The 27,500-nt window shown below is 41.2% G+C and overlaps 3 protein-coding genes across 4 annotated transcripts in view; all 3 read left to right on the top strand.

The window, feature by feature from the left end:
- The window catches only part of LOC138963781 (uncharacterized), a 19,868-nt gene extending 13,356 nt beyond the window's left edge, over positions 1–6,512 (top strand). For both annotated transcript variants that reach the window (XM_070335636.1, XM_070335637.1), the window contains exons 3-4: positions 3,834–4,003; positions 4,449–6,512. In XM_070335636.1, coding sequence (XP_070191737.1) covers positions 3,834–4,003; positions 4,449–4,633 — 355 coding nt within the window. In that variant the 3' untranslated portion in view covers positions 4,634–6,512. The remainder of the gene's footprint in view (positions 1–3,833; positions 4,004–4,448) is intronic.
- LOC138963773 (intraflagellar transport protein 122 homolog) overlaps positions 1–27,500 on the top strand; it is a 336,636-nt gene that overhangs the window by 253,745 nt on the left and 55,391 nt on the right. The gene's annotated exons all lie outside the window — the stretch shown is intronic.
- The window catches only part of LOC138963750 (uncharacterized), a 10,681-nt gene continuing 3,727 nt past the window's right edge, over positions 20,547–27,500 (top strand). Inside the window, exons 1-3 of the mRNA XM_070335599.1 lie at positions 20,547–20,600; positions 20,844–20,902; positions 25,294–25,402. Coding sequence (XP_070191700.1) covers positions 20,851–20,902; positions 25,294–25,402 — 161 coding nt within the window. The 5' untranslated portion in view covers positions 20,547–20,600; positions 20,844–20,850. The remainder of the gene's footprint in view (positions 20,601–20,843; positions 20,903–25,293; positions 25,403–27,500) is intronic.

Genomic DNA, 27,500 nt, shown 5'->3' with positions numbered 1-27,500 from the left:
GTGCTGTGTTCATTTGGAAATCTACCATCAGCTTATCTGTCTTTTGCACTGCAGACACTAAGCAATGGGTACCTGCCATGTGGTCACTTTTTCCACTGCTGTCCTCAGTCATATACTTTTCATCAAGACTTGTCACCATGCCGAGTGGATCTAAATTCAGAAGTCGTCATGTGGCTGAGGCATATCTGACATAGCGTCGATCTTGTTGTAGCTTATCCTCCTTTCTGAAACAAAAGGCAAAATACGATGACTACAACCTACACAAATAAAAACAGTGTTTTGATACTGAATAGTCGGGTTATACAAGCTACTTTACCTATGCAGCATGCATGGGAATCCTACATTATGCGAAACATGTCAACTGACTGCAGCAGCCTGGTTCTTAAAATAATTCTGACGGTCAACACAGTCAACACACTATTCACAGTCCTATTCACTTCGCGCCTTCAAGTTCGTGAAAAACAGTTTGGGTGTGCCCCCCTTTCCTGGATCCACCCTTGCTATCTGATGGTCTTGTTTGAATGATAACGATCAACTCAGAAGAAAGAAATCAACAGAGGAAAAAATAAACCATTAACATTAACCGCTGAAAAATACAGAATCACATGTGCCATTATGTAGAACAAAATTCCACAGCAAGCTTTCTTTGGACGACTGTCGTTGTTTCAAAACTCGCATTCTAGATCTACCTGCTGTCCAACAGAAGCTAATCTTACGTTGTGCTGCCTTGAAAAAAAATGCCAACAAAGCCAAGGAAGCTGTTGCAAGGTGAGTTTACCAAACGTTACGGACATTAACGAATCGTGATAAGCTTAGTGCGTAAACAGCAAATAGTACAATCAAAGAGAGGAGTCTGGAATGAAACGCGATACAGATCTAGATCTAGCATTCACAAATTGTCTGAAGAAAGGCACCACATTTTACAGACAAAACCATGACAGAGCATGTTTTGAAACTGAGGCAAAATCGTAATAATTTTGACTTTGAGAACAGATTCATCCCGTTTCCTTATATCTGCATGTTCAAGTAAATAGTAGACAGTTTTATATGGGCAGAGTTAACTTAAGACTCTACTGCAAGTCTTGAAATTCACATAAATCGAACCAAGAACAAAGACATCCAAACATTACAGGCAGTTTAGATCAACTAATTTCACTGGAGGTGACTGCCTAGCACTGTTTTTCATATCCGTGTCTGCTGAAATAGAAAGAAATTAAACAAAACGAATGATCAGTAAGCTTATGTGACACGCTTTATGAGTGGGAGACACTAGATCTGTCTGTACTTACATTGTTACTGGGGACACAGGGCCGGACCCAGGGGGGGGTTCCAGGGGTTCCGGAACCCCACCCCTGGAAAAAGCATGTACCTTGGTTTGAGTGTTATTTTTTTTTTTTACTAGTTTTAGCACCAAAACAATGCTGCTCTTAACCCTCAAAACAAGGCCCAGAATGCACCAGATTGCACAGATTTTAACCGTTTTTCAAAATTTTTCCGGGGGAGCATGCCACTTCGCTGATTTGCCCCTCCAAAAAAGGAGGAACCCCCTCCCCCCCTTACAACTCATTTGGTCCGGCCCTGGGACACGACTCAGCCAGATCGACACTGCGCTTTCGACAGCTGATCTTCCCTGCGCAGACACTGGAAACACGCTGTGCAGATCAAACTGTTGGAAATGTCCTTTGGCTTTGGTATCTTCGTTATCTATTTTTCTTGAGCCAAGAAATCGAACAATGTGAAATCGTCTTCCCCGAATCAGCGAATGCAGAGGTGAGAACTGGAAAGTGAGTCTTTTCCCACAATCCTTCACGCGACCTGACCTGATCTTGACCCCTGACCTGGTCTACATACCACACACGACACAAACCAGTCACCTGCTTTTACCCGCCCAAAACCCCCTACCACCCGTTTTCTGTGGATACACACTTTAACTACACACATGCCGACAAAATGTTGATCATTGGTTCAATACTTTGAAGATGTTGCTTGAAAAATAACCAGGTGAAATGAGTATTTCGGTGTTTAGTCAAATGTTAAAGTTTCTACCACAGACATACACACGCACGCACGCACACACACACACACACACACACACACACACACACACACACACACGCACAGACAGACAAAGTTACGATCGCATAGGCTACACTTACGTGAGCCAAAAACCATTTATTCAATCGGTTTCAAACTAAAATATCAACAACACAAACCAGTCATCGCCAAGACTACGAGATACATTTAGATAGTCTCGGCTAACAATACCGAGACGGAACACGCTCGTCTCCGCAAAGCATGCGACCGTATTGTACTTACTGAACCTATTTTTTTGTAATTTTGAGCACATTGTTACAGTGAACATGACATATCTATACATTTTTGAATTCAGGAGAAGATGAGGAATACAATGCAGCCATTGTTTAATCTGTTACTAAACTTTTGATATTAATGACAACTTTAACATATTAAACTAATTAATACATTTTTAAGATTTCGAGCTGAAATGCAATACCATAGTCCGGACTTCGTCGAAGATTGTTTTACCAAAATGTCAATGAATTTGGTTGAAAAATGAGGGAATGACAGTGCTTCCTCAACTTTCACAAAAACCTGGATATGACGTCATCAAATACATAATAATATCCAAAAAAGGAAAAAACCGCTCTCATGTGAAGTTTTATGAAGATTGGTCCAGTAGTTTCCTCGGAATCACTTTATACACACATACACACACACACACACACACACACACACACACACACACACACACACACACACACACACACCACGACCCTCGTCTCGATTCCCCGTCTATGTTAAAACATTTAGTCAAGACTTGACTAAATGTAAAAAAACATACATGTCAGAGCAACACGAAAATAGGTTAATCTTTGGTTGACCAGCCTGCATTCTCCCATTTGTCACGGTTACGTTAACAAAACTGCCGTTCTCGTTTCTGAGTTAGGCACTATTTTTGTTGTTGATTAAAGGCACAGTAAGCCTCCCGTAAACCATCACAGATACTGTCAGGCTTTTACACACAGTACAAACACCCTTCCATTTGAACGCTCACCAAACGGAAACATCCTAGGTGCCCTCCGTAAAGAGCGAGCAATTTTCAAAGAATTTATTTTTGCGTGGTTTATCTTACCCCTGAGCCATCGTAAACCCGTGTGATCCAGTTTCCCTTTTTCGCAATGTAGTCGTCAGTTAGTCATTTGAATGCGACTAGATGTGAGCTTATCGGCAATAGCACGTTATTATGTACCTCTCACTATGCACGAAACAAACGGCTGTGGTTCACAAGAACTCTAGCGATGACTTTTGACTGTTCAGAGGAACTGGCGATGCCTCTAAACCGTCGTCTGCTACGAGAACCACGACCTTGCGTGATCCTGCTTCCGGGCTTTTCTTTTTTCAAACTTTCAAAACTTCGAATTGTACTGATCTTGTCTTGATGAAATTTTGTTGTTGTTGATGATTTAAGAATGTTTGTGTAACAAGCTGTCAATTTATTATTTAGATTCTAAAAGTGAGGTCTAGCGCCAAAACGCACCACGGTCCGATTGTCTCTGAGCAATCGGCGCAATTTTTTTTTTAAATTGCTCGCTCTTTATGTAGGGCACCTAGGATGTTCCCGTTTGGTGAGCGTTCAAATGGAAGGGTGCTTGTCACCTGTGTGTAAAAGCCTGACAGTATCTGTGATGGTTTACGGGAGGCTTACTGTGCCTTTAATAAAGACTTGTTTGAAAAATATGAAGACATGCATACGCTTTTTTGGGGGGATGTTATGCAGTTGTGCTAATTGAAAATGTTGCTGTCATTCCTGTCAGCCCTGTCAACGTCGGGGTGTATGTGGGCGGGGTGTTCGGTACCATAGTGGTTTTCTGCGTCCTGGTGGCCATCGTCTGCGTGTGTATCAAGAAAGGTCAGCGAGGCCGGGTAGTGGTCAGTCCAGTTGTACAGCCTGGTAACAACATCTCAGTGGTCAGCGCAAATACAAGTATGTGTCTCACTGCATTTTGCTGTGTTGTGTTGTGTTGTGGTGTGTGTGGTTTGGTGTTGTGGTGTGGTGTGGTGTTGTGGTGTGGTGTGGTGTTGTGTTTGTTGTGTTGTGTTGTGGTGTGTTTTGGTGTGGTGTGGTGTTGTTGTGGTGGTGTGGTGTGGTGGTGTGGTGTGGTGTGGTGGTGTGGTGTGGTGTTGTGATGTTGTGGTATACTGTACTGAGTCGTGTTTTGATGTGTTTTTATTGTATCATTGGAACTTATGTTTGCTAATGGAGAATTGCCTAGCGCTTCAGCTAAAGTGCTATGCATATGTTATTGTTCTTGGATTCTATTGCATCGATTATTTCACATTTTGTTAAACTTTCTTGCCTTGTATTGTACATAGTTATGCGGTTTTGAATGGTTTGATTTAAATAATCTCATATTCTCCATTGTTTTAAGGTAATCAGTATTCAGGCAACACCTACAGCCAGCCAATGGGAGCCCAGCAGATGCAGCCTACTCCGTACGGCCAGGCAGTTCCTCCCCCCTACTCCTACTCCAACCCCGCTTACCCCCCGACACAGCACGCGGCTCCCGGGTCGTTGCATCTCTCTGCTACCGCTGCTTTCTCGACCAAGTCTTAAATCTGAAGAAGCTCAACACATTCAAATAACTAGCTTTTGGTTTAAACAATTTTATTCAAAAATGTTACAAATAATAATGCCGCATACATTTAATTGAAACCATGGAAACACAACTAGTTAAGCTCACAACCGTGCTCTTAATTAAAAGAGATTCTAAGATCGGATTAGACGGACGAAAGCTTTTGAAGAAATGAGACACCATTAATGTTAGCCTTCTTCATCTAGATCAGGGGGCGCTATCCAAGCTGTTCTAAGATAGACCCTGACTGGGTGGTGTCCCTTTTCTTCAAAACTGCTTCAAATATGCTCCAACAGTATTGAATTGATTGTTTGCACTTGCCTTGTTTAAACAAAGTAAAACGTCATGATTTTGAATATTGTGCATTTTCTCTCCTCACAATTGCTCATGATTCCTGAATCTAACCGCCATTAACATGTTTGGCTTTATTCCAGCAAAGTAAGAATTAAGATAACGACAGCAAGGCTGACCGTGGGCAATAATCAGACAAAGCAATGCGTTGCTTTAAAGTTTATTTTTGAACACTTTTTTCCCTTCATTTTTCTGTGTGTGCCATATACCCATTTTTGAGCGTGTACTCTATTTTATCACAACGAACAATACTATTCAGATAATATATACACATGTTTTGTCTCGCCACCCATTGCAACCAGTCTATTATTAAACTATGATACACCATAAAATTAATAAGCTGAATCCCATTAAATGAACATATTTCCAATGATTCACCAGCTTTATTAGTAACTGAGGTGTATTCAAGTTTTATGATTTTGTTTTAAAATATATAACCGCCAACTATGACAATCATCATCAATGCATGTCAAATACAAGGGGTTGGGGGGGGGGGGGGGAGGAGTAGCTCAGTTGGTGGAGGATTTGTGATCCTAGGGTAGTGGGTTCGCATCCAGGCCGGGACGGACACGGGTCAACTGCATGTGCAGACTCAGAAACGGTATACATGTCCCACCCCCGTGTCACGATAATGGAATAAATAGACCTCGGTCATCCATAAGTGAAGGTGGTCTGATTACACCTTAACACACACACCCCTGGGTAGCGCGACTCTTGTTCTTGCTAGCTTTCCACTGGGAGGAAGCAACCAGAATTTTCACGCATTGGGATATGAAAGAAATGAAATGACAAAAAATGAAATACAGTCTCAGTGTCAACATTTGTCTAAAGGGGAAGGTTACGACAAAAAGGGTAAATCTGTCGACAATGTATCGTTATGTTTAGCTACATTTATTCAAACATCCAGCTTCTGGGTTCAAATAGATTTTTTTGATTGAAAGAGAAAGCGTGTTTGGTCAGTCATGCAAACGTCCTCTAAAAGGGACAGTTATCGTTAGAAAGTGACTTCGATGTGATACTTTGTAATGTATTGAAATGGTACTTAAAGATCCCGGTTTGAATTTTTGACAAATAGTTTTGATTCAAAAGGTTTGACTCGTCCTGTAGAGCATTCAAAAACAGTTAACGTTTTGTCATAAATATAACGTTCTAATTATTATATACCGTTCTTGTTTTTCGATTCGCCATGTAGAGAAACACAATTCAAAAAAAGAGGGAGAAAAAACGAAAAGCGACAAATCTGTGATATTTTGAAAACGTATCTTTTTATTTTGCTAAATCTATCAACACCACCGGGTTAACATTTCCAACAGATAGGCCTATATCTTTTGATTTTACTACTTTATATTACGTTTGAGTTGTCATGTACGATGTTTCTAACATGGAAGATAACCAAAAGAGCCAAACGAGGCAAATCTGTACTATTTTGAAAATGTCATATATATGCAAGTTTACAACCTTGTGATTTATTGATCGTTTGTTTTGAATAAAATCTATTGTTCAACAGCGCGCGTGTGTGTGTGTGTGTGTGTGTGTGTGTGTGTGTGTGTGTGTGTGTGTGTGTGTGTGTGTGTGTGTGTGTGTGTGTGTGAGTGTGTGTGTGTGTGTGTGTGTGAGTGTGAGTGTGTGTGTGTGTGTGTGTGTGTGTGTGTGTGTGAGTGTGAGTGTCTGGCAGGCTATTATTCCACACCAGGGTACACGGGAGCCAATCATGCACATGATTACGTTGACTTGTAAGTACAATGGTAACACACACACAATTAAGTCATCAGATTTAAACGAGAGTATAAAAGATCGTCCGGGTACTTATATTACCCAAAACAATATGTCGTTAAATCCAGCAGGCTGATCTACCCGGGGAACATTGCGTGTATCAACAAGTCTAGGGTTGTTCCCCGTTGTAACCTGACGACGGTGTCGCTGTCGCGTTCTTCTTGGTTAAAAACGGTAGAATGACCATGCAAATGTAACACATTCAAAACCTATCTTGTTTTGAACATGTACACAGATCTAGGTTAGTAGTTAAAGGGAAGCAACTTGTTTTTTGGGTAATGTGGACATTGATTGTTACCTCCCTTCCATTCGTCTTTTTAAATTGGTTAACTCAGTTTATATTTTTGGATTTAGATAAAATTGTTCAAGCTGTTTCAAAAGTGTTTTTGATTAGGTATTCATTATAAACTTTAATAAGTTGTAAAGATATTTTATTTCATTTTAAGATATTTATTAGAAAATCTTCATGTTCAATTTTTAGAATTTCAACGTCACTTCCGCCCTCTGCTGAGAAGTCGCCAAGATGGTGTGAAACCTCTGGACAACATTTTGGTTTTAAATCAGGTGAATACTGATTTTTACATTGTCATCTGTTTGACGTATGATTAGTTATTAGTTTAGCAAGATAAATATTATAAATTGGAGTGGTTATTTTTTTAAATCTGTTCCGAAACTGAAATATTTGTAATTTGACCATGTTGTGGGTTTTTTGACAGAAGCACCTGTCACAGAAACGGTGCAGAATATTTGTATATTTGGTTGTAGTTTTTTGTATGAAGTGTGTAGACGGAAAAATAAGTGTGTTACTGATGTTTTGAAGTTAAATAGGGTTTAGGTTTTGTAAAGAAATTTAGTTTTGATTATATTTTGAAATTTGAAATAAAAAAAAGTTTTGCGCATGCTCGGGAATAACCGAAAGCGCATTGCATTATTGGAAAGTTGGCTGCCGCTGTTTTATGGAAAAAATGTGTTTGTGACTAGTGTTTTGTTTGAGGTGAGATTTCATTCCAAGTGATTTGGATATTGTGATTAGAAGAAGTTTGGTCATAATGGTCAGTTTATCACTGCAGATAAATGTGACTATGCATGGACACTTCTTGTAGCTAATTTTGAGTTTGTAGCAATGGTGGAGTGGAACACATAGTGATGTGTGGTATTGTTACAAAGTAAATCTAAGATGGTTAGTCACTGTCTTGTAGGATAACATATAGTCTTTCTGTTTCTGTCAATGAAGATGGAATTGATCACAGTAGGCAAAATGTTACTCCTGTGTTAGGGAGAAGATTACTGTTTATAAATAGTAAGTCAAGAAATGTCTGAATATCAGCTGTTTCTAGTTGATAATGTGGAATGATAGAAAGATGGTGGTGTGTTTGAACACAGTAACTATGTGGTAATTATTAGTCATAATTACTAGCCTCTAGTAGCATTGGTTAAATGTTATTTGTGTTTTGTTGTGTGGTAATAAGGAAACGTTGTGTTTAATTTCAGAGCCAACCAGTCTGGGTTTCACATTTGTCTGACTGAGTGGTTTTTGTTCTGAGATTTTGTGAAGCAACTTACGAACACTGGGTTTGGGTTTTAACTGGGTTTGGGTTTTACCGGGTTTGGGTTTTACCGGGTTTGAGTTTAACACTGTTCTTGTATTTTATTCTGGGAAATTTGTTTGTTTGAAAAGAAAAGACAGAAAAGAAAAGAAAAAGATTTTGAAACATATATTCTGCTTTTTGTGTTATTCATTGTAACACATAAAATCCCACAATTACATTTTCTAAATTAAAACTGAAAGTCGAGAGTGTTACACAATAATAAAAGAAAAAATAGGGGGGGGGGGAGGGGCGGGGAAGGGGGGGGGGGGGTTGCACAAAGTTTGAAAGAAAAATTCGTGAACGAATTTTGAAGGTACCAAGCTGAAATGCAATCCCATAGTCCGCCCGAGTCAAAGATTGTGCGATACAAATTTCAATCAAATTGATTAAACAAATGTGGCCATGACAGTTACACCTCAACTTTTGTAATATGGCAAATATGACGTCATCAAATAGCCCTTTCAAAAATCGGAAGACAGATTTGCTTTTCACACACACGCACACTTCGGGAGACAACTCCACCCTCCGCCCTCGTTAAATCATTCAGTCAAGTATTGACTGAATGTAAACATGCGAGTACGAATTCAAGCACACTCTTTCATTACGTTGTCCAAACATATGAAACATTTTCACGAATAGTATGCCGGCTTACCGGCAAGCAAACCATGGGTTACCATTTTCGTGTGGAAATTATAATTATCCCCATAGCTAAACATGATAATCTGATAACCAAATTTGTCACATGAACATTTTTACGGAAACATGAAAATATTCCATTGTGGCTCGATTCCTGAAGGACTTTTAGAGCTTTACGTCAACAACCCGTTTGATTTGTATCCTCGGTGGTACAGTCGAACCTGTCTAAAGAGACCACCGAAGGGACTGAGCAAAAGTGCTTTCTAGAGACAGGTGGTTTTTATAGACAGGTGATTTATGTAGTCGTAAAAGTCTTCGCGGATCCTTTGGGGTGGTCTTAATGAACAGGTGGCCTCTATGGACAGGTGGTCTCCAGGGTATGTTCGACTGTAGTAGACAGGTCCGACTGTACGTGACAGAGACCTCTGCCAGAGCGAACCTTTAGTTGTCTGTGGGGGGCCAAAGGATCCGCGAAGACTTTTACGACTTCATAAATCCCCTGTCCATAAAAACCACCTGTACTGCTGCGTTTTTTTCAGGTAAGTATTGTCTCTTTGAGCACGAATACAAGTTGTTATTTAAACTATTGCGTTTAACAGAAGGATAAACAATATTACATTAAAAAGCAACATAAAAACATAATAAGGCAGGAAAGTTATGTTATAATGTTAGTCACACGCAAAGCGAAATAGTCGTGTGTATATTTTGTTTTACGAGCGTACATATAGGCTGAACTAAATTTAGAAGCCTATAAGTTAGCTTACTATAATGCCTTCGTTACTTCGGATTATGGTATAAAACCAGACTGCACAGGCGTTATTATGTTATTCAACTTCACAAAATTAAAGATATGGTTGTGGACACACTTTTCAAACACTTTCCCCACACAGCTTAACAATGATATAGGTCTATAATTCAAGCAACTCATTTTGGATCCTTTTTTTAAATATCGGAGTAACATGTGCATATTTCCATAACATAGGGTGTTGTCCTTCGTTCAGGCAACGATTAAACAGCGCTGTAAGCGGTTGTGAAATAATACTGATTGCTGCTTTAAGTAGCCTATTATGTACGTGATCTGGGCCGCATGCTTTACTAGTATCAAGACTTTTTATAATGTTAATCACCTCTTCGACGGACAGGTTTAGCTCGCTCAATTCACAATCAAGGAAAGGAACAGGCAGGTCATCATTTACATTGTCCAGAGTGGCTTGCTGTACAAAAAAGTCGTTAAAAACGTTCGCCTTTCCTTCATTGTCATAATAAATGTTACCGTTATGCTCAATAGGTGGTATTTCATCAGAACCAATTCCTTTCTTGTCCATAAACCTTTTCATCCTAGTCATCCTATTTCAAAAAGAGTACAACAGGTCTTCCGGGTACTTATATCACTGAAAACAGTATTTCCATAATCCAGCAGGCTTATCTACCAGGGATACATTGCGTGTATGAACAAGTCTAGCGTTGTTCCCTGTTGTAATCTAACAACAGTGTCGCTGTCGCATTCTTCCATTTATATGAACCACCATGCAGCGATAAATAAATGAAAAGTCACGTGAAGCAAAATCAATACTTTTTAGCCAACCTGTCGAACTCAAAGAATGAAACTGAACGTACTCGATTTCACGAAGACAATAACTTTACAGATATATACCCCGCGGCCGAGGAAGAGCTGACACATTCACATGAAAATCGAACCGACCCGCTGATCGCCAGTTTGTTTGTTCCCAGCCGACCACGAAGGGCGGTGCTGCTTTGACATATAACGTGCGCCACACAAAAGACAGAAGTCGCAGCACAGGCTTCATGTCTCACCCAGTCACATTATTCTGACACCGGACCAACCAGTCCTAGCACTAACCCCATAATGCCAGACGCCCGGCGGAGCAGCCACTAGATTGCCAATTTTAAAGTCTTAGGTATGACCCGACCGGGGTTCGGACCCACGACCTCCCGATCACGGGGCGGACGCCTTACCACTAGGCCAACCGTGCCGGTTGATCGCCAGTACAGGGCAGAACATTACAGCGCTTTACTAGAAAGTGCGCGTTTCTGTTTAAAAAAAAAAATTGTTTAATTGTATGCGCTTGCATTTAACCCAGCCATAACATAAAATGCTTGTGGATGCAGGTGATGATAAAGAATAAATGACATTATTTGGGGATATATAACAAGTTGATTCTAATCAGAATTATGAGATTTTTAATGACCAAACTCATTAATTTATTATTAATTTTCCAAGCGGAAATGCAATCCCATAGTCCGGGCTTCGTCGAAGTATGCTTGACCAAAACGTCAATCTCTTTGATAGAAAACTGAGGGCGTGACAGTGGTGCCTTAACTTTCACTAGTAGCCGGATATGACGTCGTCATTTACAGAATCAAAGAAAAGTAGCGACAAAATAAAAAGACCCGTCTGTGGGTATTATTTGAAAGAATTTAAAAGTGTGTACAGTTTCATGACGATGTGCCCAGTGGTTTTCATGGAATCGCTCTAGAAACACAAGCCTACACCCACTGACACAGACTTACGCACACACATACACACAAAAACACACACACACACACACACAGACACACACATACACACACACACACACACACACACACACACACACACACACACACACACACATATATATACATAATTTATATATATACACACACAAACACACCAACACACACACACACAGTCACACACACACACACACACACACACACACACACACACACACACACACACAATCAATCAATCAATCAATCAATCAATGACGCTTATATCACGCATATTCCGTGGGTACAGTTCTAGGCGCTCTGCCGTGATGCCGTGTGAGATGAAATTTTATACGGCCAGTAGATTGCAGCCATTTCGGCGCATATTTACCTTTCGCGGCCTATTATTCCAAGTCACACACACACACACACACACACACACACACACACACACACACACACACACACACACACACACATCACAACCGCTTGTCTATGTTAAAACATCCAGTCATAACTTGAATGTAAAAAAGCACGATCTTAAGCCAACTCATTAAAGGCACAGTAAGCCTCACGTAAACCATCACAGACACTGTCAGGCTTTTACACACACTACAAACACCCTTTCATTTAAACACTCACCACTTGAGAACATACTAGGTGCCCTCCGTAAAGAGCGAGCAATTTTTAAAGAATTTATTTTTGCGAGGTATATCAAGCATTACAATTTAAATAACCTTAACAATGAATCTGTGTCATGTCGTTACAAACTTCGTACAACGGCAAACCAAGACTCGATCAATAACTACACGATGACAATTCTAAATATTGTATGCAGCTGTTTTGTTTTCTTAAGACTCGATATTCTCTTTTCAGATAATTGCAACTGTTAATGTCAGAACGTACAGCAAAGCCAATGGAAGCTCGATATCAGCCGATGCAGCCACCACGCAACAGAACCTGTTCGGCATAGTCTTTAACTTCTCTGGATATTGTTCTGCAATTTCATTGTCTGCGTGTCCTAACTGAACACGCGCACATCGACGCATACAAAAACAAAACAAAAAACTCCCCTGCTTACAAACGCACTCACATTCACACTCACCTTTCCCACGCAGGGACACACGCACACAGAAAAACAGACAGACAGACAGACAGACAGACGGATCCACACACACACACACACGCACGCACGCACGCACGCACCCACATACGCACACACACACACACACACGCACATGCACACACACACACACACACAGGCACACCCACAGGCACACACGCACGCACGCACGCACGAACGCACTCACACACACACACACACACACACACACGCAAGCACCCACATACGAACGCATTCACACACACACACACACACACACACACACACACACACACACACATACGCACACACACACACACACACACACACACATACACCACGACCCTCGTCTCGATTCCCCCTCTATATTAAAGCATTTAGTCAAAACTTGACTAAATGTAAAAAGAGTTCTGAACAAAAATTGATTTTGCCGTATGTACATTTTTTGAAATAATCAGTACTTTTCAACGATACTAAAAGTGTGTGTGCGCGCGCGCGCGCGCGCGTGTGTGTGTGTGTGTGTGTGTGTGTGTGTGTGTGTGTGTTTGTGTACGTGTGTGTACGTGGGAGCGTGTGTATGTGCTTGCTAATGTACGTGCGTTTTTGTACGTTTGCGTGTGTATTCATGCATATGTGCATGCGTGCGTGGGTTCATTCGAGTAATATATGTTCTCGCGCATAATTATGTGCTTACCGCAATGACAAGTTGACGACATTTTAACAAGATAGGCCTTTACTTAAGAGCCAATGGATGAACATTTCGTAATATCTGATTTGGCCCAGCTGCTATCTGGGTTTTTGTTTTTTTCTCGGAAAACAGCATAATTACATATCCAAACTAATTAAGATTCATCTGTGGCACGTGTCTGTGAATTAATCACGGAATAAATCATGTTTATTTATGAGCGTTGCGCATTCATTGCAGCTGAAGTCGCTATACCAAGGCGCTTTATTAACAAGATGATCGGAAAGAAAGACTTCAATCACGGGCAACAACAATATTGATAATATTAAGAGTCAGATACTTAACTGAAGGTAAGAAGAAGACAAACAAAACAAGTGAATGAACAAAATAAAACTGATACGCAAGAAGACAGACATACACATACAGAGTCATGATCACAAACACACAAACACACACACAGATAAATACACGTACACATACACACACACACACACACACACACACACACACACACACACACGCACACACACACACACACACACACATAGATACACGCACACACACACACACACACACACACGCACGCACGCACGCACGCACACACACACACACTCACACAAACACACGCGTGCGCAGAGCCAATGTACAGCTGCTGAATGTTTGAAAAACGAACCTTGTGACTCATCTGAGTAGCAGGACAGCCTTTGTGATCGTCAGCGTTAGGCTTGCAGTCTTCAAGGCTATCCCTAGATGAACAACTACATAATGAGTTCCTTTATTCGGCAGTTGTTAAAGCGAGAGCTTTGAAACTTTACACAGGTGGGCTTTATGAACGCTAGACATGACGCAAATATAGTTGACCCTTGTGATAATTTAAGGTCACACACAACAAGGTCATTACGTGGTAAAAACGTGAGAAAATGTAATTTTTTTACAACTTTTAAGTTAGAGCTTTCAAACTCCATCTTCTTCTGAGATTAGCGCACCTCTATAAATGACACTCATCAGTTTAACAGTCATCATTTGTCAAGAGCCTTGTAAGTCATTAGCAAAAGGTGTGTCTGAAACATGTGAAAAAGGAGCATGACTGTGTAGAAAGCTTGCCTCACTAAAACCAAGGGCATTCACTCTTTCACAACCCATACAAACCCTGATTTCTAGAGTTAATCTAATCTCGCTTATAGAGTTAATCTAATCTCGCTTATAGAGTTAATCTAATCTCGCTTATAGAGTTAATCTAATCTCGCTTATAGAGTTAATATAATCTCGCTTATAGTGTTAATCTAATCTCGCTTATAGAGTTAATCTAATCTCGCTTATAGAGTTAATCTAATCTCGCTTATAGAGTTAATCTAATCTCGCTTATAGAGTTAATCTAATCTCGCTTATAGAGTTAATCTAATCTCGCTTATAGAGTTAATCTAATCTCGCTATGCCCAAGCAGGATATTTGGTTGATACGCAGACCCACATACATACACAGGCTGCAGCTACCCATCAGAAAACAGGATTTCTTGCCGTTTTCCAGGATTGTGGTCGCTCTCTTTCACACGCTAGCTCAGCCTGACTGCGCGGCGGATTAAGAGGAAATGTAAACAACCTGTTAGGTAAGACACCAAATAAACTTTCTGATGTCAAGAATGTTAAATATCGATCAGTTGGAGTCACCGTTTGGACGGTTGAAATTGAATCATGCCGTCATAAAACAAAATTGTGAGGTTAGGCGTGGTCAAGAACCTCTGACTTCATACCCAAATGTGACCCTCCACCACGAAATGAGTCGCATGTCACCTCGCGCGGTTCTGCGCTAGGCTTGGTAGAAGTCCGGAGAGTGTCTGGTAACAGTGTGAGGGTCACCTTAGTCACAGGCTTATAACTCACACATTTGTCGCTCTTTTCTAAAACGGTTTTCACCACTGGATAGAGCATAAAAAACTCTTTAGGAAAATGTACAAATATGAAAATCATGCAAAGGTGACATGCGACTCATCCGGTGGTGGAGGGTCACAAATATTGCTTAAAAAAAAGAAAAAAAGTTTTAGCAGAACAAAGACTAATCTTCAGATACACGAATGTGTTTGACCAAAAGACTGCTGTTTCATTTCATTACTTTATTGTCCCATCGTTGGGAAATTCGGGTCGCTTCCTCCCAGTGGAAAGCTAGCAGCAACGGAGTCGCGCTACCCAAGTGTCTGCGTGTTTAGGTGTATTCAGCCACCTGCACTTATGGCAGAATGACCAAGGTCTTTTACGTGCCATTGTGATGACACGGGGGTGGGACATGGTTTCCGTCTCTGGGTCTGCACATAAAGTTGACCCGTGTCCGTCCCGGCCTGAATTCGAACCTGCGACCTTTCGATCACAAATCCAGTGCTCTACCAACTGAGCTACCGGGCTTTGCCAATGAAAAAATATCCTTAACTTTTTGTGCTCAGTGTACTTACAAATGTTGGACTTTATGGCTCACTGCGTATCATCTAATATGATATTCGACAGAACAAGTTTGTGTGATTTATTGATGGATGTAACTGATACAGGCGTCTGTCACCACAATGAATCAATTTCATCTTGCAGCGCGCAAATACATACAGACCGATCGACCAACTGACTGAACAAACAACCAGCCAGCTAGACAAACAGACACATACACTTTTCTCACACGAATATCCATCGTATTATTAATTGCACTATGATTTGTAGAATTCTAAGAAAATGAGGGAAAGAATATTGTGAGTGGATGGATGAATGGTATGTGATTAAACGCCCCACAATGATGTTGAAAAATAAAACCAAAACAAACAAACGAAACACCTTCAACATTTTGTATTTTATTTACAGGGCTTTGCTTACTGCTGAGGTGCGTCCCAGGTAACTAAGAGAATCATAGACTGGGGTGGGCTGGGGTGGGTGGTTAGAAGGGTCCATCACAGTCATCTATGTTCTAGCAAAAGAGCAACACTAAATGTTTCAACTTGCGATATGATTTTCGCCTACGGGAGCAAACTAGGAAAAACAATATTGGCAGGGCCGTCCGGTGACTCCTGGCTCTGTTGAGAGTTGAAATGCAAGCGCCCGTCATCTCCGTTACCGTCATCTCCGTTACCGTCATCTCTGTTACCGTCATCTACGTTACCATCATGTAGCTTCAATACACACATGTATAGTACGACAAAACGGGCACTCATTATCCCTGGTGAACGATTAAGCGACACAAAAATACAAATATTGAACAAAAAGCCACACATTTTTTGGGAAAACTTTTGAAAATCTATTGGTCGCTTGTTATTGACAATGGGTGTTACACCGGATGAGTATAAACACCATTTCACCCGGACACACGCCAACAGTGCACAGCCCGTGGGAAGATTTTTATAAAGTGCAGTTTGGCATAAATGGCACGTAGGGGAGACTGGGGTACCCTGGGACACGGGGCAGGGTGGGACAGCGCAATTTAGCCATGTTATCTTGATTTTTTTTTAAAGTTTGAATTTGCCGCCATGAAGGGAAACTACTCAGCCAGGCTGGCGCCAACTGTTAATGGTGTGGGCACAGACGTTTGCCAGCAGTCGATGTTTGCCTGAAAAGAAGCACTGTAAGTAAATTTTCGACTGTCACAAACTTCTTATTTGTATATAATGTCTTCTTACGCACCCTATTAAACCATATATAACCAGATTATGTCATTATTCACTCATATTTATCGAACATTTCAAAGATGTTTACACGTTAGATCTGTGGCCATTTTTTCATTTTATCAAATTAACCGCCTTGGGGCAGGGTGGGACGGGGTAGGGTGGGACAAGGCTGGGGCAGGGTGGGACTGTCCCACCCTGCCCCAGCTTTGACCCACCCTGCCCCCTTAGAGTGTTTGTCTATGTCTTTAATTATTAAAAGTTGATAAGTTGTGTAACATTGGTGTTATGCAAGAGAGAGAGAGAGAGAGAGAGAGAGAGAGAGAGAGAGAGAGAGAGAGAGAGAGAGAGAGAGAGAGAGAGAGAGAGAGAGAGAGAGAGAGAGAGAGAAAGAGACGGTGTGGTATTATTAATTCGGTGTTGGCATAACCATGCTGTGTTAACCTCTCTCTCTCTCTCTCTCTTTTTCTCTCTCTCTCTCTCTCTCTCTCTCTCTCTCTCTCTCTCTCTCTCTCTCTCTCTCTGTAGTTTGTGTAGTGTTTGTCTTAAATCTTTTGTCGACTTTCAGATGGTGAGAACATACAAGAGAAAGACGCAATGGACTTCAAAACCAGTGCAAAATATGAAGGATGCGGTGGAAGCTGTGAAAGAAGGTTTGTCATTTCGCGAGGCTGCAAGGATGTTTTCTGTGTCGAAAAGTAGCCTTGGGCGAGCGATGTCCCGTGGCAAAATCTCCTCCTTGACATCTCAGTGCAACACTCGACAAGTCTTTACGAATGCCGAAGAACAGGAGTTGGTGGAATACATAATCCAGGCTTCAAAGTATGGATTTCCTATCGATTCAATGACTTTGAGATCACTCGCATTTGATCTCGCAAACAAAAACCTAAAAGTCTGTCCTCCAAGCTGGACAAGGAATAAACGTGCAGGTGAAGACTGGGTCTTGGCATTTCGCAAAAGGCATCCAGAGATATCAATTCGAATCCCAGAAGCAGTCAGCTTGGCGAGGATGATGGCGTTCAACAGAAACAACGTTGACGAGTTTTTCAAGAAGCTTCAACATCTCTACGAAAAGCATACCCTGACCCCTGACAGGATATTCAACACGGATGAAACCGCTTTGATGACGTCCCTAAAACCGACTAAAGTCTTGGCGCAGTCGGGAGTAAAGCAGGTGTCTCAGGTAGTGTCACAGGAGAGAGGTGAACTTGTTACTATGTTGGCAATTGTCAATGCCATTGGAAACAGCATCCCGCCTTGTCTGATATTTCCGCGGGTGAATTTCCATGACCATATGACAATAAATGCACCTCCAGGGACAAAAGGACTGGGTTCACGTTCTGGCGGCTGGATGACAAAGTCTCTGTTTGTGGAATGTTTGGAACATTTTACTGAGCATGTCAATTGTTCGCCTGACAACAAGGTCTTGCTGATACTGGATAACCACGAGTCCCACATTTCCCTGGCAGCTATCAACCATTGCAGGGAGAAGGGGGTGGTGCTATTAAGCCTTCCACCACACTGTACACATCGGATGCAACCCCTTGATGTCGGAGTGTTCGGGCCTTTGAAAACTGAATACAACAAGGCCCTGTCAAGGTGGATGTACATGCATCCGGGGACGAGGACCACGATTCATCATGTGTCCACCATTCTTGGGAGTGCATATCCCAGAGCTTTCCGAATGGAAAACATAATCAGCGGCTTCAAAGCCACAGGAATCTATCCTCTTGACAGTGAGATGTTCTCCAAAGAGTTAGCAGAGGAAGCCGAATCGGCTCACCTACAAGAACAACCCCAAGAGCCGACTTGCCAACAAGAACAGCTACCAGAACCGCCTCATCAACAAGAACAACCACCAGCGTCGCCTCTCCAACAAGAACAACCACGAGCGTCGCCTCTCCAACAAGAACAACCACCATCTCCTCCAATATCAGTAGAAGAAGTAGAATCTAGCTTCTCCCATGCACCAGCAGATGTAAGACCACACGCTAGTGTTCCGAAAAACTCTCGCAAGCGTAAAGGACGACCTTTGGGATCCAGTCGCATTCTCACTGATACACCAGAAAAGAACATCATTGAAGAAAACGTCAGTGCAAAGAAAAAGAAAGCAGAGAAAACAGCATCTCAGTCCAGAAAAAGAGCGCCATCACAACCTGCCAAGGCCACTGCAAGAAGATCAAAGACACCACGAACAGTTCTACAGTTCTACAGGCAACCTACCATCAGGGATCCAGTGTATTTAATGACCGAACGAGGGGCAGACAATGTGTTGGAATGGCCACTTCTGCGGTTGCCTATGCTGAGATCAAAGACATGTCGACGTGGACGAAAGAAGACCTGGACCTAGTTTTGCTTTTCGGCGACTACATGTACCAGAAAATGTTGGATGATGAAGAAGACAACGTACAAGGATATCTTCAACTGTCGGATATACCAGCACAGATCAACCTTTTTAATAAGAATTTTCATGTCTCCCGATCTGCACATGCATGTGGCGTGGTTGGTCTCGGTCCGTCATTCAGTGAGGCTTTTTCGTTGAGCGGAGCAATCAAGAGAGCATTTGACAACTTCCCATCCATGATACTCGTGTTGAAGGAAACATCCGTGATGATACACACTTATTCGCCCAAACTGACCACCCCGCAAGGTACGCAACAAGGCGGGAGATTTGTGTCCATGTTTTGAAGTGAACACTCGTAAAGACGTACAACATTTATCAACAAACAAATCCAAGACTTCTCTTGTTGACTCTCTCTTTTCAAGTGAAATCTGTCACGCCAAGAGCAAAACAATGTTCGACAAGACGTCATAATATGAATAATGACGTCACGTAGGCATTGTGTCACTACTTCTGCATGCCTACCGAGAAGGGGACAAAGCGTTTCGGTGGCTTCAACTTTAAACGTAAGGTTGTGCATGTATCGGTATCGGATATCATTAAGGCATTACACGCCTGGATGGCACTGACAGGATTGTCAAGGCCGGCTGGGTGTCTTTAAAGGTAGACGCCTTGTCGTACAATTCCACATCATCGTCTGCACCCCTACATACCTCCCGGCCCATTGGACAAAGGCATCCTTTACACTAGACACATTTTATAGGGTTAAGGGTGGGGAGTTGTGTGACCTGTAGTGCCTTATCCCCCTTTGTGTGTACACGCAAGCACACGACCAAATGCGCACTGGAAAATCAGAGTTCGGTGGGCACGAAATTACCAAGCATGCATCCCCCGAAAGCGGCGTATAGCTGCCTAAATGGCGGGGTTAACACGGTCATACACGGAAAACCCCACTCGTGCACAAAACACGAGTGTACTTGGGAGTTTCAGTCCATGAACGCAAGAGAAGAAGAAGAAGAAGAAGAAGAAGAAGAAGAAGAAGAAGAAGAAGAAGAAGAAGAAGAAACAACGCAGTCAGGCTGTTGATGTCAGGTATATTTCCAAGTGGAAGGATGTTTCTATCACATTTAAAATCTTGGATAGATCTGAGATGGAGCGCTGGTGGCTTTAACGAGAAGCACAGCGCCTGTAATATGTACTGTTTACAGAGAAACAGCTTGGGTCCTGGCTCAGCTAAGCGTCTGTTACAGTTGTGCATAATCATGTCTTATTCCCACAAACGACGCAAGATGGGTCATATGACAGGACGGTTCTTGTTTTTCCTGGCTCTCCTGTGCAGCTGCACAGGTATGTAATATTGTATGCTTCACATGAGAAAAGATGTGTTTTTGTTCCTCACAAATATTAATTTCTTTTTGTTGCATGGGCAGTACAATCTTGAGTCTTGAGCGAGTCAGGGAGTCATATTTAATGATGGTTCACACATCTTCTATTCCGAATTTCACTGTTGATAATTCGAAATTTAATTAGAAGTGATGTTATACTTTCGACAATACTTGCTGCTTACTTATCTATTTTCATATCCTCCAGGCTGAGTATGTCTCATTCTCCCTGTCTGCCGGTCTGCTATCCTGGCTGGCTGTCTTCCTGTGAGTCTTCTGGTCTGTCTTCTTGTGAGTCTTCTGGTCTGTCTTCTTGTGAGTCTTCTGGTCTGTCTTCTTGTGAGTCTTCTGGTCTGTCTTCTTGTGAGTCTTCTGGTCTGTCTTCCTGTGAGTCTTCTGGTCTGTCTTCTTGTGAGTCTTCTGGTCTGTCTTCTTGTGAGTCTTCTGGTCTGTCTTCTTGTGAGTCTACTGGTCTGTCTTCTTGTGAGTCTTCTGGTCTGTCTTCCTGTGAGTCTTCTGGTCTGTCTTCTTGTGAGTCTTCTGGTCTGTCTTCTTGTGAGTCTTCTGGTCTGTCTTCTTGTGAGTCTTCTGGTCTGTCTTCTTGTGAGTCTTCTGGTCTGTCTTCCTGTGAGTCTTCTGGTCTGTCTTCTTGTGAGTCTTCTGGTCTGTCTTCTTGTGAGTCTTCTGGTCTGTCTTCTTGTGAGTCTTCTGGTCTGTCTTCTTGTGAGTCTTCTGGTCTGTCTTCTTGTGAGTCTTCTGGTCTGTCTTCTTGTGAGTCTTCTGGTCTGTCTTCTTGTGAGTCTTCTGGTCTGTCTTCTTGTGAGTCTTCTGGTCTGTCTTCTTGTGAGTCTTCTGGTCTGTCTTCTTGTGAGTCTTCTGGTCTGTCTTCTTGTGAGTCTTCTGGTCTGTCTTCTTGTGAGTCTTCTGGTCTGTCTTCTTGTGAGTCTTCTGGTCTGTCTTCTTGTGAGTCTTCTGGTCTGTCTTCTTGTGAGTCTTCTGGTCTGTCTTCTTGTGAGTCTTCTGGTCTGTCTTCCTGTGAGTCTTCTGCAGACCTGTTATACCCCTAGGTGTCCTTTGAGTGGTCTGGGGGTCCAACATGAGTAGTTTGGTAACTTAATGAGTAGTTTTCAACTTTGCATGAAGAAATAAAATCAACTGCTCGCATGCATACTTGTAAATGAGACAAATGCCTCTAGAAATTGCACAATTTAATGAACACAACAACGATGTGGTACTTGCAGTCGAACAAGCCGCTTGCTTTGACCGAAAACACCACGTCCCACTGAGTGCACAATGCATCCAACTTGCTTCTGTGGGACGTGAAGGTGTAACAGTCCCTCACGATAAAAAAAAATAAATAAATAAAAAAAAACAGTCCCTCACGCTGGTCACAAAACAATAACATATCGTTCGTTTTCAACATTTAATGAGGAAGATTTTCTTGAGGATTTGTTGCACTCCCCACTTGAAAATGTTTATAATTTGACTGATCCGGACGAAGCTTTTGGATATTGGCATGATGCTTTTTAAAGGTTTATAACAAACACGCTCCATTAAAAACCCAGAGGGTTAAGCATGAATTGAAACCAAAATGGTTTGATCAAGAATTGCAAGAGGCAGCTGATTATCGCGATATTTTGAAAAAAAGAGTATACTATAGAGATCAGAGAAACAAAGTTACATCTATGAAGCGATGGAAAAAGAAAAAGTATTTTCAGGAACTTACATCATCAAAACAAAATTCTAAGTCAATGTGGAAGGCAATAAATGAGTTAACAAATAAACAATCAACATCCAAGTGCTCTGTTGGTAAAGACATATCCTCCGAGGAACTGAATAAACATTTTTCTAACATAGCTGAGAAAGTCGTTCCCGAAGACAAAACTCATTGAAATGATTTGTAGGTTCTGACAGATTTTTGTGAATCTAAAAATATAATGTCGCAATCAAACATTCCATTTATTACTGTAACAGAAGTATGTAATGCACTCATGCACCTCAAGCAAACAAGAACCCATGGAATTGACAGTCTGGACGGGAAGATTCTTAGATTAGCAGCCCCTGTACTTGCTGATTCTTTAACTTACCTGCATAATCTCTGTATAGACAAGTGTTATTTTCCAGTTGTGTTAAAGCAGGTTAAAGTTATTCCACTTTTTAAGTCAGGGTCTAAAACAGAACCCTCTAATTACAGGCCAATATCTATTTTATCGGTTTTATCAAAGCCGTTGGAACAACATATCAACAAGTTTATTATGTCACATTTTAACGAAAATGCTTTATTTCACCCAAATCAGTCCGGGTTCAGAACTCATCATTCATGCCACACAGCACTTGTTTCTCTAGTTGATCAGTGGTTGAGCAAGATCAACGAAGATAAATTATGTGCTGCTCTCTTCGTTGACTTTGCTAAAGTATTTGATGTAATTCATCATGACCTACTTCTTAGGAAACTCGCGCTGTACGGTCTTAGAAATAATACAATATCGTTAATCAAGTCTTTTGTTTCTGATCGAGCACAAGCTGTGTGCGCCAACGGCTCTATGTCTAGCATGCAGTCGGTAGGTTACGGCATTCCTCAGGGATCTGTACTCGGCCCTCTTCTCTTTACGATTTACATTAATGACCTTCCCCTACACATAAGCAGTAACTGTGAACTCTTCGCTGATGATACCACTATTCACACTTCTCGCTCAAATGTGAAGGTATTGTCAAAACAACTTCAAGAAAGTGTTAACAAGTTTTTAGCGTGTACCGAATTAAACCACATGGCTCTTAATCCAGACAAAACAAAAAGCATGCTTATTACCACCAGGCAAAAACGCCAAAACTTAAAATCTAAACTTCCACCTTTAACGATTGATAATCACATTGTTGAAGAAGTTAATAAACACAAAGTTCTAGGTGCTATTCTTGATAACGATTTATTGTGGACTGATCACGTTACAGGAGTTTGTAAAATACTCTCCAAGAGGCTTTACTTGTTGTCCAGAATAAAACACTTCTTGAACAGGCAAGGCAGGCACCTTTTCTTTAACGCTCACATTCAATCAATCATTGATTATGCGTTAACACGATGGGATTGTGCGAGTGAAAAAAATCTGAAACCTTTATTCAGTATACATAAAAGAGCAATCAAAGTTATTTAATTACAAGTCTCGGTTTCCAACAAAGACTATAAACTTTTAAACATCCTTCCTTCTAAATCAAGACTCATGTACTCATAAAGGCGTTTTGATGCATAAACGCATAATTGCAAGAGCGCCTGCACCTCTTTCTTCTCAATTCACTTCCCACAATTTGAGAGACCCGACAAAAATGTATGCTCCCCGGCCTCGTATAGATCTTTTTAAGTCCAGCCTACTCTTTTTGGGGACTAATCTTTGGAATTCACTTCCAAGCGGTCTTAAACATTCTGTCAATGCCAAGACTTTTAAAGACAGATATTTCTCATTCCTTATACGTGGCACATTTCGTTCTCACTTAGCCTGAACCTGTTTATATTGTTGATGCCTTATTTGTACCTTTTACACGTTTCAGTAGATAAATGTACCTAATTAATTTCATAACATGACTTATGTAACGATATGCTACATTGTTATTACTTGCAACGTAGTTGTTTCATTGACTCCTCAGTTTCACGGATTTTTTCTTCCCTCGAAGTTTGACACGTTTTTTGTTGCTTGAAACAGTTTTCATTATGCCTTTGACAATAATATGTCATGTTCGTTTGTATTTATATTTTTGTTTGTTTGTTTAGTTTGTTAATCGTTTGCTTGTTTGTCGTTTGTTTTTTTATTACTTCTTTAATTGATATTCCAACATTTTTAAAAGGTATTATCATTAGATTAAACCCTCCCATGGGCGAGGACTGGATGTAAAAAAGCACCATGCCATTACCCTCGTTAATAAAGAATTTGTCATTGTCATTGTCATTGTCTTCGGCAACGCATTCTTGTGATCAGTGTCTCCATCTTCTAGTACTTCAAGATCTTCGTCTGTTTCATGCTCTTTCGAGTCTCTGGTTCGCTTCGAAGAAGACATGATTGCGGCAATATGGCGGACGCGTTCAGATCGCGTTCAATTAGTTGGGCACCCGCTCTTCACACTTAGAAGTACTGGCTTGCGAGCAGTGCAGTGCTCGTTACGACGATTCTTTGAACCGGGCGGCTGTGTTTCTGAACGTGATAAGCAGAGAAAAGACAGCTGGGCAAAAAGTTGCATCGTACTTTTGCTGCAACCGAAAAACGTAATCGGGAGAAATAAAAATACGTAGTAAATGATCACAATGGATAGTTACGTAGTTTTAAAAACAATCGTAGTTTTCTATGGTCAAAACGTAGTGTAAACAGGTCTGCTTCTGGTCTGTCTTGCTGTTCGTTTTCCAGTCTCTCTGTCTGCCTTTTTGTCTATCATCCTGTCTGTCTTCCTGTCAATCTGCCTTGCTTTTCCTCAGTCCTATCTGTATGTCAGTTTGTGTTCTTCTGTATTGTAGTAAATGTAAAGGGCAACAACTCCTGCATGACAGCTGGATGTAAGAGAACGCACTCTGCTAGAAAACAAATGGCTGAAAGTTCCACTGTGTTCCACGTGTCTTCTGTCTTGACTTGAACTGTCCTTTACTTCATGTATTTTCACCTAAACTGTTTTGCTTCCAGTGATCAACGCAGAGGACATTTGCAGAACTGACTACGATTCTGCAGTAACATGTAAAAGCGGGTGTTGTGGCACCTACCCAAGACAGTACTGTTGCGCGGCGACAAGCGGGTAGAACACATTTTTATTTCAAGCAAATGCAGTACGCTAAGAATATTTATTGCCTTCAGACATGCACTCGATGATTTCAAACAAATCGAAAACCAACGTGCACGCTCTCTGTCTTTCTCTCTTTTTCTTTCATACACGCACGCACACACACACACATACGCACGCACACACACACACACACACACACACACACACACACACACACACACACACACAAGCTCGCACGCAAGCACGCACTGACGCACGCACGCACGCACGTACGCACGCACGCACGCACACACACACACACACACACACACACACACACACACACACACACACACACACACAACGTGCAAAGTGATTACAAGAAGACTACCTGGCAGATTTTTATAAAATGTATTTCAATCCTTCCAGATGATATCACCAGACGATTTTTCTTCTTCATGTTTGCGATAGTTGCCTTTAATGGCGTCATATTCGGAAGTTGAGGCCCCGTTGTAGCAAACACAATTTTTAACACAATTGATTGACATGTTGGTAATAAAAACATATTGACCCGGCCCGGAGTACGGGTTTGCATTTCATCTTAGAAGTTGGACAGATTAAAGGCCCAGTCTGCCTCAAATGGTTTACAGAACGATTTTTAATCTTCTCACGAAAAAAGCAGTACTAACCTTATGGAGCACACTAACAACAGCATTTGATTTAATTAAATGACACATTTCGTGTGAATGGCTATTTAGCTTGCGTAAACAAACACCAGATTTCATGGTTTATTTTACCCGTGAGCCATCGTGAACCCGTGTGACCCACTTTTCTTTTTTCATAATTTAGTCGTCAGTTTGTGATTTAAACGCGACTCGCTGTATCTGCAATAGCACGTAATTGTGTACCTCTGAATCTAAAATGCAACAAACGACGGCGAGTCACACGAACGTATCGGTGGCGGATGGCTTCAAACAAGCAAGCACTATGCAGAAAATTCGTCTGCTTGAAAAACACGACCTTGCGTGATCAGCTTCCGGGCTCCCTTTTTTGAAACTTTCAAAACTTCGAATTGTACCGATCTTGTCTTGATGAGAAAAGACATATTTTATGATTTAAGAATGTTTGTGTAACAAGCTGTCAATTTATCATTTATCTATTAAAAATTAGTTCCAGCGCCAAAACGAGGCGTACGATAAAGGGTTAGACAATACATCTGGCCACGCAAAAATATATACACTTTGAAAAATGCTTGTTCTTTACGTAGGGTACCTAGGATGGTCTCAAGCGGTGAGTGTTTAAGCGAAAGGGTGTGTGTAGTGTGTGTTAAATCCTGACAGTGTCTTTGTGACCAGAAACTGATGGTTTACGGGAAGCTGAGTGTGGCTTTAATGACTGATTTTGTTCATCAAGTTTGGAAATATTCTTATCAAATGTTTACTTTCAACAACCCGTGCAAAATGATTGCAATGCATTCCTTAAGTTCTTATGAATTCAAAATAATGCAAACATGTTAGATTTCCTTGTAAACAAGTGCTCCGACAATTTTGATTTTTTTTCAAACCAAGAAAAAAAAACAAGTCGCGTAAGGCGAAATTACTACATTTAGTCAAGCTGTGGAACTCACAGAATGAAACTGAACGCACTGCATTTTTTCACAATGACCGTAGTCCGCCGCTCATGCAAAAGGCAGTGAAATCGACGAGCCTGTTTAGCGCGGTAGTGGATGCGCTGTGCTGCATTGCACGCTTTTCTGTACCTCTCTTCGTTTTAACTTTCTGAGCGTGTTTTTAATCCAAAAACATATCATATCTATATGTTTTTGGAATCAGGAACCGACAAGGAATAAGATGAAATAGTTTTTAAATCGATTTCGGAAAATTTTTTTTAATCATAATTTTTATATTTTTAATTTTCAGAGCTTGTTTTTAATCCGAATATAACATATTTATATGTTTTTGGAATCAGAAAATGATGAAAAATAAGATGAACGTAATTTTGGATCGTTTTATAAAAAAATAATTTTAAACACAATTTTCAGATATTGACCAAAGTCATGCATTAATTTTTAAGCCTCCAAGCTGAAATGCAATACCAAAGTCCGGCCTTCGTCGAAGATTGCTTGGCCAAA

Source organism: Littorina saxatilis, linkage group LG4 (genome assembly GCF_037325665.1).
Source record: "Littorina saxatilis isolate snail1 linkage group LG4, US_GU_Lsax_2.0, whole genome shotgun sequence".
Taxonomy (NCBI): domain Eukaryota; kingdom Metazoa; phylum Mollusca; class Gastropoda; order Littorinimorpha; family Littorinidae; genus Littorina; species Littorina saxatilis.
This window is presented reverse-complemented; position numbering and strand designations above follow the sequence as displayed.